General features: G+C 38.2%; 1 protein-coding gene across 1 annotated transcript in view; it reads left to right on the forward strand.

Moving 5' to 3' along the window:
* The window catches only part of RET (ret proto-oncogene), a 160,870-nt gene extending 146,598 nt beyond the window's left edge, over nt 1-14,272 (forward strand). Inside the window, exons 17-20 of the mRNA XM_043989885.1 lie at nt 7,408-7,545; nt 8,697-8,796; nt 10,276-10,423; nt 11,920-14,272. Coding sequence (XP_043845820.1) covers nt 7,408-7,545; nt 8,697-8,796; nt 10,276-10,423; nt 11,920-12,077 — 544 coding nt within the window. The 3' untranslated portion in view covers nt 12,078-14,272. The remainder of the gene's footprint in view (nt 1-7,407; nt 7,546-8,696; nt 8,797-10,275; nt 10,424-11,919) is intronic.
* The last annotated feature ends 1,779 nt before the right edge of the window (nt 14,273-16,051 follow it).

Here is a 16,051-nt window from a genome sequence, read left to right on the forward strand (position 1 = left end):
TTTGTTTTTGTTTTCTGGATTTGGAGAGCATTTTCCATCATGAGTCCTTTGGAACTATCTTGGACCATTGAATTGCTGAGAAGATTCAAGTCGATCACAGTTGATCAGCACATAATGTTGTTGATACAGTGTACAATGTTCTCCTGGTTCTGCTCAACTCACTCATCATCAGTTCATTCGAGTCCTTCCAGGTTTCTCTGAAATCTGCCTGCTCATTGTTTCTTATAGCACAATAGTATTCCATTACATTTATATACCACAACTTGTTCAGCCATTCCCCAATTGATGGGCAACCCCTCAGTTTCCAATAACTTGCCACCACAAAAAGAGCAGCTATAAATATTTTTGTACATGTGGGTCCTTTTCCTTTTTTTATGATCTCTTTGGGAAAAAGACCCAAAAGTAGTATTGCTGGGTCAAAGGGTATGCACAACTTTATAGCCCTTTGGGCATAGTTCCAAACTGCTCTCCAGAATGGTTAGATGAATTTTCTGAGGCTGATTTTCCATAAGGTTGGACATCTTCCTTGAGATTTTGTCTGAATGAACAATAGTTGGAGGTTGTCCAAAATATGATGTAAATCATATTGAAACTTACTTTAATACAAACTTTTTTGTGGTAATTTTTTGCCTAAGCAAATTACATTGTTGTAACTTCATTCCATTTTCATCTGTAATCAGCGCCTTTCTCCTAGGTTTGTTGATTTGAAATGGTTTGGTGGGGTTTTTTGTACTTGCATGCTATTTTTTTTTCAGGAGTCCTCCAGTTGCATGGGTTTCTCATTTTCCACTCCTATTTCCACCAAACAGTAGCAGAGTTACAGGTATCTAAGCTCTAATAGTGGTAACTCTTATGTTCCTCACTTGCCTTTTATTTATTTTTGCCAGTAAACACAGAGTTGTTCTAACACAGCATTCATCATCCAGTATCTAGCATAATCACAAATCATAGGCAGGTTTGGGAGCAGACTCATTTTGAATGTTCTGAGAATGACACATCTCACATTTTTGCATGATTGTTATTTATTATAATTATTGAGGGAACAGAGCAGGGGAAGAGTGAAAGCCAGAGCTTGGGACAAGCCTCTTCCCTGGCATTCACAAAATCAGAGTTGAGTTGGAAGGGATCTTAGCAGTGTAACCTCTAGCTGAGAGAAATTTCTGCTGTTGTTTGTCCTTCATTTTTTGAAAGAGACCAGTGATATCACCGGTGATGTCTTGACTTGCTCATGAATTGCATTTAAGTGAGGCAGAGTTGCATAAAGTCATCAGCCTCACTCTTCCTTCCTGAGTCATTGAAATTCAGTGGCAAGACAAAAGTGAAGACAACTAGTGACGGCCCAGGATGCAGTGGATGACTTTTTGGCTACTTCAGTGTCTGACCAAGCTCTAAGCACTCCAAAGCTCCTGCTCCAGCTGCTCTCATGTCTGTTGGGATGGATTGTTCTCATCTGCCCATTCTATGGGAGAAAGCCTTCACTTGGGGGGTAGATACCCCCTAATTCACCAGAAGGTTTGCATTCCATCAGTTACTCTCTTACCCTTAACCTGGTTTAACCCGTCTGTCGAGAGGGTTTACCAGGATGTGGCTGCTGAGTAGGCTACAGCTTCTTGGAGCTACAGGAAGGAGTTGGGTGAATCAGATGGACGCCAAATGTGGCTGAGGCAGCCCTGAAAAGGGCTCAGCAAAGCCACACACAAGAGGCACTAGTCTTCCCTGAACACCTCATACACCCTGATGTCACAACCTTCTAGGTTCTGTTTAAGGACAGCTGGACATCTGGAGACAGAAAGATAGGAGTTCAAACTCTGCTTCAGATACTATCTCTGTAATCCTGGGCAAATCACTTCATTCCTTTCCTCAGTTTCTTCATATATTGAGTAGGATTAATAAAATTCCCTGACAAGGTTGTTGTGAGTATAAGTGAGATAACATTTGTAAAGCTATTTGCAAAACTTCAAGTGAAAAATGCTAGTTATTATAGTTATTATTAATAAGATCTGCAATGAAGAAGAGTCCAGCCTACTTTTGGAAAACTCTTATTGTTAGGAAATTGTTTCTGATGTCAAGCCTAAATTAGCCTCTCTGCAATACCCAACCACTGCTCCTAGTTCTACTCTCAAAGGGCAAGTGGAATAAAATTCATTTCTTTTTCCTCTGGCAGCTCATCATATATTTGAAGACAGCTATCATCCCCTTGCCCCCCTCCTCCACCCCATTATCTTCTCTCCTCCAGGCTAAACCTTCTCAGTTCTTTCAAATGTTCCTCATATGACAAAAATTTAAGGCATTTTATCATTATTGTTGCCAGCCTCTGGATGCCCTTGAGCTTCTCCATGTCCTTCTTGTACTGTGGTTCTTAAACTGAACATCACACAATAGAAGTATATTTACCTTCTGATAGTGCAGAAAGACTTATGCCTCCTTATTCCTGGAAGTCATGCCTCCCTTAGTTTTTTCTTTCTTTTTTTTTTTTTTTGTGTGAGGCAGTTGGGGTTAAGTGACTTGTCCAGGGCCACACAGCTAGTAAGTGTTAAGTGTCTGAGGCTGGATTTGAACTCAGGTCCTCCTGAATCCAGGGCTGGTGCTCTATCCACTGCACTACCTAGCTGCCGCACTGCACCACCTAGATGCCCCATGCCTCTCTTAGTATAGCCCAAGATCCCATTCGTTTTCCTGGCTGTTGTATCACAAAAATGACTCATTGAGCTTACAGTCTTCTAAAACCTTCCACAATGGTTCACAATGCTCTTTTGGGTTTTTTTGTTTTTGTTTTTGTTTGTTTTTGTTTTTGTTTTTTTTCGTGAGACAATTGGGGTTAAGTGACTTGCTCAGGGTCACATAGCTAGTAAGTGTTAAATGTCTGAGGCCAGATTTGAACTCAGGTAGTCCTGACTCCAGGGCTGATGCTCTATCCACTGAGCCATCTAGCTGCCCCCACAATGCTTTTTTTATGCAAGGGAAGATAATGTTTTGAAGCCAGGTATGACACTATATAATTCTTCCTATTGAATTTCATCTTAAATTTAACTCATTGCTCTAGCCCATCAAAGCATTGTCAGATGCTATTACCTGGTGGTTCAATCTTTCTTGACAATTTTGTACCATCTAAAGACCTCTAAAGACCTGTGTCTTAAAGCTTACTTAGTAGTTCTAGTCAATTCATAATACATACCTCTAATCATATTCCTTCTTGCTATGATCCAAGTCTTTTCAACTTTGTTCTCCTGAGAATTGTATACAACATAATGCCTCCTATACTGTCACCTCCCTCCTCTCTCTGATCTTCCTCCCTCACCTCTTCTAAACAGGTGCATGTTTTCCCCTTTTTCAGGAAGTGGCTAGTCTTGAACTAAGCAGGGGAGGGCAGAGAGAAACCTGTCCTATTTGTAATAGCAAGCAAGACTCTTCAATTTACTGGAGACCCCTCTTTTCTTAGAACTATTATCCTGGAACTGATTGAATTAGACTTCTGGGGCAGAGCCAGATGGTGGAGGAAAGGCAGTAAGCTCTCAAACTCATGACATGATCATTCCAAAAAACATCCAAATAATGCCATAGGACAATTCTTGGAGCAGCAAAATAAACAGAAGAATGTGCTGAAACCATCTTTCACCCAAGGACAGCTTAGAAGGTTGGAAGGAGGGAGCTGCTGTGCTGAGACAGGAGTGGAGCCTGATCCCACAGTCACCCTGACAAAGATCCAGTCCCAGGCAGGCTGAGCCATGGAAAGAGACCCCCAGAGCTTCTGAATCAGCTACAGTGCCAATGTCATCTCAAACTAAGCTAACAGTCTGATGAGAGGGCTGAGCCCCTGGCAGGGGGGAGACTACAGGGGTCTATGCTGGTGCTGAGGCAGAACTTGGGTTTTTCACCCCTGCTGGGAACCAGCAGGTAGGCTTGAGTAGCAATGGCCCAGGTTGGGGAGGGGCACAAGCTCATTGGAGCTGACAGCCACAACACACAAATCTGGTTGATTAGCAAGTTGGTTTGGGGTCATCTATGGACCAGAGAACAGACCAGATGAGTGAAGAACCTGCTTTTCCTTAAATCATACCACCTGGGACCTTCTGAAGCTTGGGATAGTGCAGCCTACAAACAGTACCCCACTTTAAGGAGCTAAAAGTCAAGTACAAGAAAGGCAAGATGAGCAGACAGAGAAAGGTGAGGACCATAGAAAGTGTCTTTAGTGACAAGGAAGATAAAGGTGCACCCTCAGAGGAAGATGTCAATGTCAGGGCCCCTATATTTAAAGCTTCCAAGAAAAATATGAATTGGTCTCAGGCCATAGAGGTGCTCAACAAGGACTTTGAAGATAAAGTTAGAGAGGTAGAGGAAAAAAATGGAAAGACAAATGAGGATGATGCAGTAAAGACATGAAAAAAAGTCAACAGCTTGAAAAGCCAAATTTGCCAAATGGAAAACGAGGTACAAAAGCTCTCTGATGAAAATAATTGCTTAAGAATTAGGATTAAGGGGGCAGCTAGGTGACGCAGTGCATAAAGCACCGGCCCTGGATTCAGGAGTGCCTGAGTTCAAGTCTGGCCTCAGACACTTGACACTTACTAGCTGTGTGACCCTGGGCAAGTCACTTAACCCCCATTGCCCCGCAAAACAAAACAAAAAACAAAAAAAAAAAGAATTAGGATTAAACAAATGGAAGCTAATGACTTTATGAGAAATCAAAACACAATAAAGCAAATCCAAATGAATAAAAAAATAGAGGGCAATGTGAAATATCTTCCTGGAGAAACTGCTGACCTGGAAAATAGGTCCAGGAGAGATAATTTGAAAATTATTGGTCTACCTGTTAACCATGATCAAGGAAAGAGCTTAGACATCATCTTCCAAGAAATTGTCAGGGAAAATTGCCCTAATATTCTAGAAGCAGAAGGTAAAATAGAAATTGGAAGAATCTACCAATCACCTCCAGAAAGAGATCCCAGAAAGGAAAACTCCTAGGAATATTATAGCCAAATTCCAGTTCTCTCAGGTCAAGGAGAAAATATTGCAAGCTGCCAAAAAGAAAGAATTCAAGTACTGTGCAGCCCCAGTCAGGATAGCATAAGATCTAGCAATTTCTACATTAAAGGACTGGAGGGCATGGAATATGATATTCCAGAGGGCAAAGGAATTGGGATTACAACCAAGAATCACCTACCCAGCAAAACTGATCGTAATCTTTTAGAGGAAAAAAATGAAACTCCAGTGAAAAAGAGAACTTTCAGGTATTTGTGATGAAAAGACCTGAACTGAATGGCAAATTTGACTTTCAAATACAAGACCCTAGAGAACCATAAAAAGTGGAGTTGAGGGATATACCTGGGGTCATGCAGTAGGTGACTGAGTATCTTGCGTCTGAGGCCAGGTTTTTGCTGGGATCCCCCTGGGTCCAGAGAGGACTCTTTGTCCACTGTGTCACCTAGCAGCCCCATGATGACATCTTTAGGGTTAAATTGAAGGGTGAGGGGAATGCACTGGGGGAGAGGGGAGGGCAAAGATAGCATGGGGTAAAATCCCACAAGAAAGCAACAGGAAAAGGTTTATGGAGTGGGGGAACAGATTGGGGAGGAGCAGGATAGTAAATGAATTTTATACTTATCAGAATAAATTCAAAGACCTTAATCTCATCAGAGTTGCCTCAAGGAGGGATTAACACACATACCCAATTGGATGTAGTAATCTATTTAATCTGGGCTGTAAATGAGCCTAACACTCATCAGAATTGGCTCAAAAACCTCAATCTCATCAGAATTGGCTCAAGGAGACAGTAACATAAATACTCAATTGGGTAGAGTTAACTATCTAACCCTGCAGGAAAATAGGAGGGGAAGGAGATAAAGAGATTAAAAACAAACAAACAAATAAATAAATAAATAAAAGAACTGTTATCCTGCCTGGAGCCAACTAAGGGAGAGGTAAATTATTCTCCACCTCTTCCTCCTCCAACCTCCAAAGGTAACTTGGTGTCTATTGTTTTTTTGTTTTTGGGGGGTTTTTTGTTTTGTTTTGTTTTTAGTGAGGCAATTGGGGTTAAGTTACTTGCCCAGGGTCACACAGCTAGTAAGTGTTAAGTGTCTGAGGCTGGATTTGAAGTCAGGTACTCCTGACTTCAGGGCCGGTGCTCTATCCACTGCACCACCTAGCTGCCCCTTGGTGTCTATTGTAAATTACAGTATTCCAAAGTATGCCTGAACAAGCAGCTGTTTGATATGTCTTTCTGTGAAGTCACTGACTGTTCAGCCTTCTGACATTAATGAACAATAATTTTAGTTAGGCTAGATTTTCTTGCTGTATAGCTGATTAGAATACTTTTGTAGTGAGCACAGAAATCAAGTAGTCAGCTGAAAAGTTTGGAAGAAGGGAATTCCTTGTTACTATATTGTTAATTCATAATCCCATGACTGGTCATTAAAAGTGGCTGCCAAACATGAAAGGCAGGGAAGTAATAAGATTTGTAAATAAGTATTATCTGGATCCCAAAGTCCTAGAAACTGAATGGGTAGCTTCCTAATGATTTGATGTGAATGATTAATATATTTCTTAATAGAGATTTTTTTCCTTTCACCCAAGGACAACTTTCTCTTTATGAGGGCACCATAAAGTAGTGTTTATTTTCCTTACCTTTTGAGTTCTGGGAAGGGAATTTCATCAATGATTTTGTACAGTGTCACAGAAAAAACATTGGACTTTGGAATATAAGGAGACCTAGGCTCAAATCCCAGCTCTTATACTTACAGTCTGTGTGACCTTGTGATTTAACATCTTTGGGCCTCAAGTTTCCTCATCTGTAAAATATGAAAGGTTGGCCTCGCTGGCCTCTATGGTTTTAGTATCTATGGTCCTACAAAATATTTAGGAACATGTCTTACAGGTGAATGGGGACCCTACCAATCCAGCTCCCTTACTGTATAGATCAAGGAAATTCATTCAAAGAGATTGTTTGACATTGCTAGGATCAAACAGCTAGTTAGTAGCAAGCAAAAACAGAACTGGTGGGTTCTGGAACATAAAGAAGCTGGCTTTCCTGTTTTTCTAAACAGAATGTTAAAACGAAAGTATCTAGATACTTTGGACTGAGGCTGACTTTCACCTAAATCAGTTAGTTATTTAATCAGTGAAAAACGTTATAAGTGGATGCTGTCACATCACTCAATTCAATTTTTTGTAGCCAGGGCAGAAATTCTAAAGGATTGGTGGCTACACCTTCATAATTGCTAGGACATGGACAGTGTACAGACCTGTTCTTCTTGTAGATGAGGTCATCTCAAGTCCCAGAAGTAACATCCCAAGTGTTTTGTTTGAGAGATAGGAGGGGGTCTGTGTCCACACTCTACAAGAAGTACAAGGTTGTTTTAGATAATTACTGGCTATTTGAACCACTCTAACAACTTGCTTTTTTCTCAGGTGGTCATTTGGCGTGCTCCTCTGGGAGATCGTGACCCTAGGAGGAAACCCCTACCCTGGCATTCCTCCTGAACGTCTCTTCATCCTTCTGAAAACAGGCTATCGAATGGACAGGCCAGAAAACTGCAGTGAAGAAATGTAAGTATAATTGGATTTTACTCATTTATCTAAATTTTGGGGATTTTCAAGGAGGAAGTAAACTGGTATATGAAACATTTAGCAGATGCTATTATGGTGATCTGATTAATTACCAAATGATTCATATCTTGGTCACTTAGTAAATCCTGTTTGCCTCAAATATTACAAACTCCAGTTTCTCTGTGTCAAGGTCATGATATCCAGTGGTATCATTTGAATAGTCAGGTACTAGCCAGACATTTTAACCTAGCACCCGAGGATAGCTGCTAACAAATAATTGTAAAAGAAAGCCAGGAAGATTGAAAGTATACTTAAGGATATGCAAATGGATACACATTTTATGTCCCTTTAGCTGCCAACCTCTCAGCTATTTTTGTCCTCAAAGTAGGAGCCTTTTATTTACCCAATATTTGCCTATAATCTTTATTGTATATTATTTGACCAATTCCTTATGGGTCTCAGTTGCTTTGAAGTGAAAAATCATTCAGCAAATTATTGGGGAAAGATTTCAAAATGTTCTAGAAAAGTACATACATGATATCAGACTTCAAAATAGCACACTAGAGCTAAACTGTCACTTTGTACTTATGAAGAGCCTTTAAATACCAGCCAAAAGCTCCACGCAGCTGATCTCAAAATCTGCTGATGAATAAGTGTCCATAAGTGCCTAAGATACAGAATCCTAAAGGTTTGTTAAATAGTTAATCAGTTTATAATGAGTTTGATAGACTGAGTGGTTGAGGGAATAGAGAGATAGCCTATAAGTCAAAAAGACTATAATTTGCCAGCAAATATTGGTAGAGGGAGTTTCTTCTTTGAAGAATTGCTTGTACCAATGTATCATTTTAAAGCTATAAGGAACCTTAAAGGTCATTAAATTCAACCTTTTCATTTTACAGATAAGGAAAGTGAGGTCAAGTGAGATTAAGTGACAAAGCCATTGTCCCATAGGTACCTAAGGTGGGATTTGACCCCATGTATTCCTTATTTTGCATACAGCTTTTTATCCACTACACTATATTGCCTGGACCAAAATAATGTACTTGAAAAAGAATGAATGAAAAGTGAAAATTATCACCTCTGAATATGGGAACTTAAGAAATCAGTCCAAAGCCATCCTCCTGCTCCCATTGGTTCACTGTCTTTTCCAGGTACAATCTGATGTTGCATTGCTGGAAGCAGGAACCAGATAAGAGGCCAACATTTGGGGAGATCAGCAAAGACCTAGAGAAGATGATGGTGAAGAGTAGGGTGAGTTTACTTAGATTTTGGGCTATCTCATTCTAGGTTGATGTTGATAGTCAAGGATTTCTAGTTCTGAATGATCTGTTGCCGTGTAAAGTACCCACTAGGCTGGAATTTCAAATTCAGTTAGGAGAAATGTGCTGCTTTAATTACCAAATGGCTCTTATGCCTTGGTCACTATGTCCTGTTTCACACACATATTGCAGACTGCATTTTCTCTGTGTTAAGGTCATGACACCAAGTGGTATCATCATCTGAATAGTCAAGTCCTAGGCCAGGCATTTTAACATAGCACTCAAGGATAACTGCTAGCAAATAATTGTCAAATAAAATCCTGGAAAATCTAATGGAATGAGTCTTGATATGATAGGAGAAGATAGCATAAGCTTTAGGTACTTTGTTACTTCTTACTTTAAGTAAACATGAAGTGTCTGATATACATTATTCACAGCCAGGTATGGTGACACATGCTTGTCATCCCTCTTACATAGTGAGGCTAGGGCAAATGAGTCACTTGAATTCTAGAGTGCTGAGCTACAGTAGGGCTAAAACCAATCAGGGGTCCATGCTAAGTCTGGCACCAATAAGGGTAGGCCTTCCTGGAGGAGGGGGTCACAGGGCTGCCTAAGGTAGGGGAGAATTAACTCAGATCAGAAAAACAGAGCAAGCTTCTTAGCCAACTGGTATCAATTGGGTCTGGGAGTAGCTGCTATACTTCTGTCCTGGACAAGATAGACCCAGTCTGAGAAAACAAAAAATCCCTGACTTTTTAGTAATGAGGGTCCCTGAAATTAGCTAGGCTGGTCTTTAGTTGACAGACACAGAGCACCTGGAAGCTATGATTTGAACCCTTTTCAGAGTTTCTAGGACCTATTATTTGAACGTGCATTGCACTGGCTTTGGAGAGTTCCACCTCTAGTGAAGCACCACATTACTTGGTTAACAGCAAGCATTTATTAGGTGCCTACTATGTGCCAGGCACTGCACTGAGCACTGGGAATATAAAGGAAAGGGGAGAAATAGTTCTTTCTTTCAAGAATCTCTCATTCTAATGGGGGAAGAGTTGGACAGTAATTTAAAGGATTCTTTATTAGTAAAAGTTTTAAAACACCAATGAGAAATGGAAGTAATAGTAGTTTCTTAAAGGAAAGCTAAGAAACTATCAAATATATCTGGCAAATCTTTGCATATCTATCATACTTATTGGGAAATGCATATATGCATATATACATACACATGTAAATTACTATTACATATATCATATAGGGAAATACTTGGTAAAACATAAGTGATTTAAATGGAATGTATCCTAAGGAATTTCCTGATCTTATATTTGGTGACCCAAGTACTTGTAGGTCATGCAGAAAATATCCTAGATGGTTTCAGCATTTGTTGTTCTATTCCATGCCTTTGGGCAAGGCTACATTTACCATTGTTCTTTTTTTTTTGTGACCTGGCTTTTCTTTCCTACCTCTGTTTTGCTAGGACTACTTGGATCTTGCAGCTTCTACTCCATCTGACTCCTTACTTTATGATGATGGCCTTTCAGAAGAGGAGACACCCCTCGTGGACTGTAATAATGCTCCCCACCCTCGAGCCCTCCCTTCCACATGGATTGAAAACAAACTCTATGGTAGAATTTCACATGCATTTACTAGATTCTAGCAACACACACACACACACACACACACACACACAGCCACTCCTGATTTTTTTTTCCTTCTGCAGTGTCTCACACTCTGTATCCCTTTAAAGAGTGTTTCTGGTTTGAATGAATTCAAAGTTTTCTTGGAAGGCTTTTTTTGTTTGTAAATATTAAACTTTGCATTAGGTTTATATTTCAGGCATTTTGTAACTCTGTTTAAAAAGAAAAGGGATGTGAAAATAAGTAAAGTTACCAAATATATGATACAAGGAGAAAAATAGATCAGGGAAGTGTTCTCAGGGGAGGTTTTAAACATGGTTAACAAATCAAAGTATACATTTTGGGGGGTGGGGTGGGGAAAGGGGATCCATTATATCAGATTTATGTACCTGTAATTTAACTGCTTGGGCAAATCAACTGGATTTAGGGAAGAAGCATTTGCTTTGGAAAAAAATGAAAAAGATTTAGCTCAATTTGGGAATGGGACCCATTATATTCGAACAGTTTTGTCTCATCCAACATGAATGCTTCAATCTCTGTTCTACACAAGTGAGAGGTTTAATGGGCAGAGATCTGTGCTTAACTTTAGATGGGACTTTAACTTAACTTAGCCTATCTAGACAGCAGGAGAAAGTGAGTGCTGCTCTTAGAGACTTCAGAAAGATAAAGCAATGATGGCAACTCTGGAAAGTAAAAACAGTCCACTGTTTTCACATCCTTTGTGTTCCTACATAGCATCATGATCCCATCATAACAAGCTGTAGTAGGTATTTTGAAAGAAGAATGTTCTAGCATATTGTGGTGGTGAGATGGACAGTAAATATGGTTCTTGCCAAAACTCCTACTTTTTGCCTCCTGACTAGGTGCTTTAAAGATTATTTTCTTGTCTTGTAATTTTGTAATCGAAAAAAATGAAGTAGACTTTTTTTAACTGAAGAGTTTCCATTTTTCAGCCTATTGAATCTATGATTTGTGAATGGATTGAGTGTAGCATCTAAATGTGGTATCTTGCTAGCATGCATGCTTCTCTTGGATATTCAAGGTCATTGTCCCTCATGGGATAAGCAGAAGTATCTGGTGGTTCCATGATGAATGCAAAGTAGGCTTATTTTAGTTTAAAGCACTTTCCATACCAAAAAACAAAAACAAAAAAAACCTTTCTGGTTGCAATGACCCATTTGGGACAGCACCATGCTGTTTTCCTCTTTGTTGCTATCAAAATGTAAGTTTTGATACTGGAAAGCTTATAAAAGCCCAAGCCAGTAGTTCCTGCCAAGTTAATTTTATCAAGAGAACTTTGGATCTTTTGCCCATTCATGTAATTTGTGTTTCAAAAACCTGGAAATCTAGAATGATTCATGTATTTGGTGCAAAAGTCACAAGTTTGGTTTTGACAACAAAGGGAGTTTTGCCAAGGGCCTTACTGTCTGCACACGAAGTTTTGGTTCTTCAGTGCAGAAAAAATTATCTGTTTTCATTTTTAGGCATGTCATACCCGAACTGGCCTGAGGAGAGTCCTGTCCCACTCACAAGATTCGATGGCACTAACTCTGTGTTTTCAAGATATGCAAATGATAGTGTATATGCTAACTGGATGGTTTCACCCTCAGCGGCAAAATTAATGGACAAGTTTAATAGTTAAAATTTCTTTGTGAAAGGTAATGGACTCACAAGGAGGAAGAAACATGCAAAGAATGGAAAGTCCACTGGCTCGTTCTTTGTGCAATTTAAACTGGTTAAGCCAATATTAATTTCTAGAACAGCAAACTCGTTTTTGGTAGTTTGTTTTAACTGCTTTTTTAAATGGCTTTACTTAAGATTACTGATGATTCCCCCCTCTTGGGAAACATATCAAACTGGATGAGAATTCTAGTTCCAGTATTTTATTAACTCTTGTTTTTTACTCCTTCCTCCCCCACTCAGCAGAAAGGTCCAGTTTGGTTTCTGGTCACTACCTAATGAACACTTCATGCTTACAATTTTTCAGATCAGTTATTCACAAACAAGGGTATTAGTATATAATGAATTGTTTACCTGAACCACTAAATATTTTTGGTTGCCGTGAAACAAGGCAATATGAGAAAAGCATGAAGCACAAAAAAAATCATTAAAATATTGTTCCAAATTAATTGCACCTGTTTGAAAATCAGAAGGTTAGCAAAAGCTTGATGCTATAATAAGACCCTGTAATGGGGTTAAGAGAGAGCAGGAAATTTCACTACAGAATTATCTCAACATTTGAGATCCTGAAAAATTATTTTACAAAGGTGTTGTTATCTTTTCTTAGCAAAAAAAAATTGTTTTACCAGATTTAAAACTATTCTAACTTTTAGCACAATGGAGAGAAGTTTGATACCAGATATGCTATATATATAAAGACTGATAGAAGTGGAGAGTGTTCACAAAAACTACAACATATTTCCCATTACATCCATCTTACTACTATTACATTCTTCCATAATCATAATTCCTTCTATGAAAACAGTGTAGAAAATCAGAGTATTTTCAACTGAATGTTCCAGAGATTTCTCTCAATGATCCTGGATGACAGAAGGGACTTTCTCAGCTTACAATTCCATTGTATGCTTTCAATACATAACATCACTATCAACATAGCTTGCAGTAAATTGTTCATCTTGCAAGTTATGAGTAGCTTAGACTCATGTTCAGTTTAGTTTGTCCAGCAGTTCGATTACCAGCTTCTTTATATAGGAGGCATTCTAGCTAGTTAGAAGTAGCATTAACAATGAAAAAGAGATGCTACAACTTGGAACGGGAGATGATACAGTTTCAATAGAATTCAGAGAATGTTTTTGGCTCTTATAGAGCTTCCATGAAATGGTACATGGATGGACTGTTTTGTTTTGTTTTTCTCGTGTTTTGTAATTTAAAGCTGCTGTAGCAAGTTTATGTTCTCTTAAAGTATTGAAACTCACAAGCAACTTGTTATATAATTCAGTGTTCCTGAATAGTCATATTTATTCAAAACATGGCTCATGTGTTGTAGTTTACGACTTGTAAGTCTCTGTGGGTATTATTTTGTTGTCAGCACAATATATTACCAATATGCTCATATCTGTCATTTCATAAAGGAGAGTTGGGTTGCCAAAACACTGCCTGGTCTTTAGATTTCAAGCACTGTGATAGGATTTAAAATAGTTTTCATAAGAATATTGTATTTTATAAAAAAAATTCTAAAAAGCAGTACTATTTTGGCCTTTTGGTTTGACTGAGAGAACTAGTGGTGTGTACATTGATGAAAAAAAAATATATATATATGTATATATTGTCACACTCTTAAGGTACACAGGCAAGGAATGGAAATCTGACTCAAGGTGTTCCAGACAGCCTTGAGTTTATAACATTTTGGAGATAAACTGTGACAGTTCTCTTTCAAAAAGCTGTTGTGGCTAAATGTTTGCTTTTTCTGCATTGTATGATAACTTTATCAAATAGAAAAATTAAGGATAGACTCTCTAAATAGTAAAAGTGCTTACACAGTAAGGATGAAATACTGTAGTAAATTGATCAGCCCCTATCAGAGAAGAGAGAGGAGGATTTTCAAAATGTACTAGTTGATGGATGTTGTTATCTCTGGCTTTATGCAATGGTTGATGTCTGTTCCTAAGCTGGGAAAATATTAGGATTTGTCAGTCATATTGGTCATTTATATTTACATATGCACAGGAGAACTTACCAAGTACTGAATAACAATCTCAGCTATTTAAAAAAAGATATTTAAACTCTCATTACTAAAATCAATTATACTATGCTGATTTTTTTTCCAATCAAGGTGAAAGATTAACCAATTTCAGTCATTTAAATAAAAATCATGTACCATAAAATTGCAAAGTTCCTTTTTTTTTTTTTAACATTCCTAGTTTGGGGGCAGCTAGGTGGCACAGTGGATAGAGTACCGACCCTGGAGTCAGGAGTACCTGAGTTCAAATCCGGCCTCAGACAACACTTAACACTTACTAGCTGTGTGACCCTGGGCAAGTCACTTAACCCCAATTGCCTCACTAAAAAAAATTTTAAAAAGAGAACATTCCTAATTTGACAAATCAGGTTTTAAGTTAACAAACCCTTACTAGTGCAAAGTTTACATGACTATGATAGAATTCAGAATGGAAACTCACGGGAAACATTTTAGTTACAAAATCACTTGAAGGCATATCACAACGGGCATCTTGACACACAACTTAACCAGTCAAAGAAAAACATTTTTAAAAGTTTGTTATATGTTAAAAAAAAAAGCCAAAACACATAGTCATGGCTAGTTTTTTATTTAAAAAAAAACACCTTTGTGATTATCTGCTATTCTATTGGCCCCCTTTAGCCCTTCCCTCCCTCAGTTGGGGGAATAAACAGAGCAGTTGGAATCTGCTTCATATTTACTCTTTGGGGGAGCAAACAGAAGTGATGGGATTGTTTGTTCTCCAGTGGGTAAGATGATATTAGAGATTCAGTATGTAAAACATATAAACAGAAAAGGTCCCAGGGCCAGGCTGAGATTTCAGCCCTGAGTTTCATTAAAGCCTGACTATAAAATGCTGACATTTCATTTCTTCCTGCCTGGTGATCATTAATTGGAGATGATTCTATATCAGCCCTTCATTAACCTCTCAGCAATAAATGACATTGAGAAGAATCAACTGAAAACAAGATGTTCTGTACTATCAGTTATCTCATATTTGTGTTTGAAATGTTTTTGCGTATATCTCATCTCCAGGGTATGCATAAAAAATAAGGCAGCTTAAGTAAGGGTTTTTAGTGTGTCTCTCATGAAGCTGTTTCTGATGTCAGTTCCCTAGATCTTTTATCTGGTTTCTTTTCCAATCAGGAACCCAGAGGCAAGATATAGGGAACGTGAATATCATTGGTTTATTAGTTCTCTTTGACTTTTGAAAATTTTCAGACTCATATATTACAGAGTTCTCCAGGCAAAATGAATTTGAAGGGGCCTTTCAAAAATCAATAGAAACCTATTATGTAAATATGAATTTTAGTAGATATTATACCAGAAGATTAGTAGTTCCTGCATACTCCAAAAATAAGAAGACTCCCCTCTAAAACTCAAAAGCCAGCATGTGCTCTGGACCTAGTTGTATGCATTGCCTAGGGGAAACAGAGTTTGGGCAAATATATTATCTCAAAAAATACTAGAAGGAAAGGCACAAATTACTCTATTTTAGGTAAAACAATTTAACTCATTTCACCAAAGCAAAAAATTTATTGTTTTATATCCTTTGCTTTGAGCTCTAATATATAAGAAAAAAACTACTTTGGGGATTGTGAAACAAGTATATGAAACTTCCTTTTTGTAGCACAACTTCAAACCACTAAGAAAAAAAAATTAATATGACACATCTAACAAGCACGAATGCATATAATCACATAATATATCAATGAACCTATATTTACATATGTCTTTATTTATTTACTTATAGGCCTTAGAGGGAAAATGAATGCCAATCCACACTTAAATATATTGACCTTGAAACTGGTACCACTTCCACTTATCCTTCACTTAATAACTCAATACTGGAACAAATACACCTCAGTGACATTAAAAAACAAAACAAAACAAAACAAACAAAACCAAAAAGCTTCAAA

This window comes from Dromiciops gliroides, chromosome 2 (genome assembly GCF_019393635.1).
Source record: "Dromiciops gliroides isolate mDroGli1 chromosome 2, mDroGli1.pri, whole genome shotgun sequence".
In the NCBI taxonomy this organism is placed as follows: Eukaryota; Metazoa; Chordata; class Mammalia; order Microbiotheria; family Microbiotheriidae; genus Dromiciops; species Dromiciops gliroides.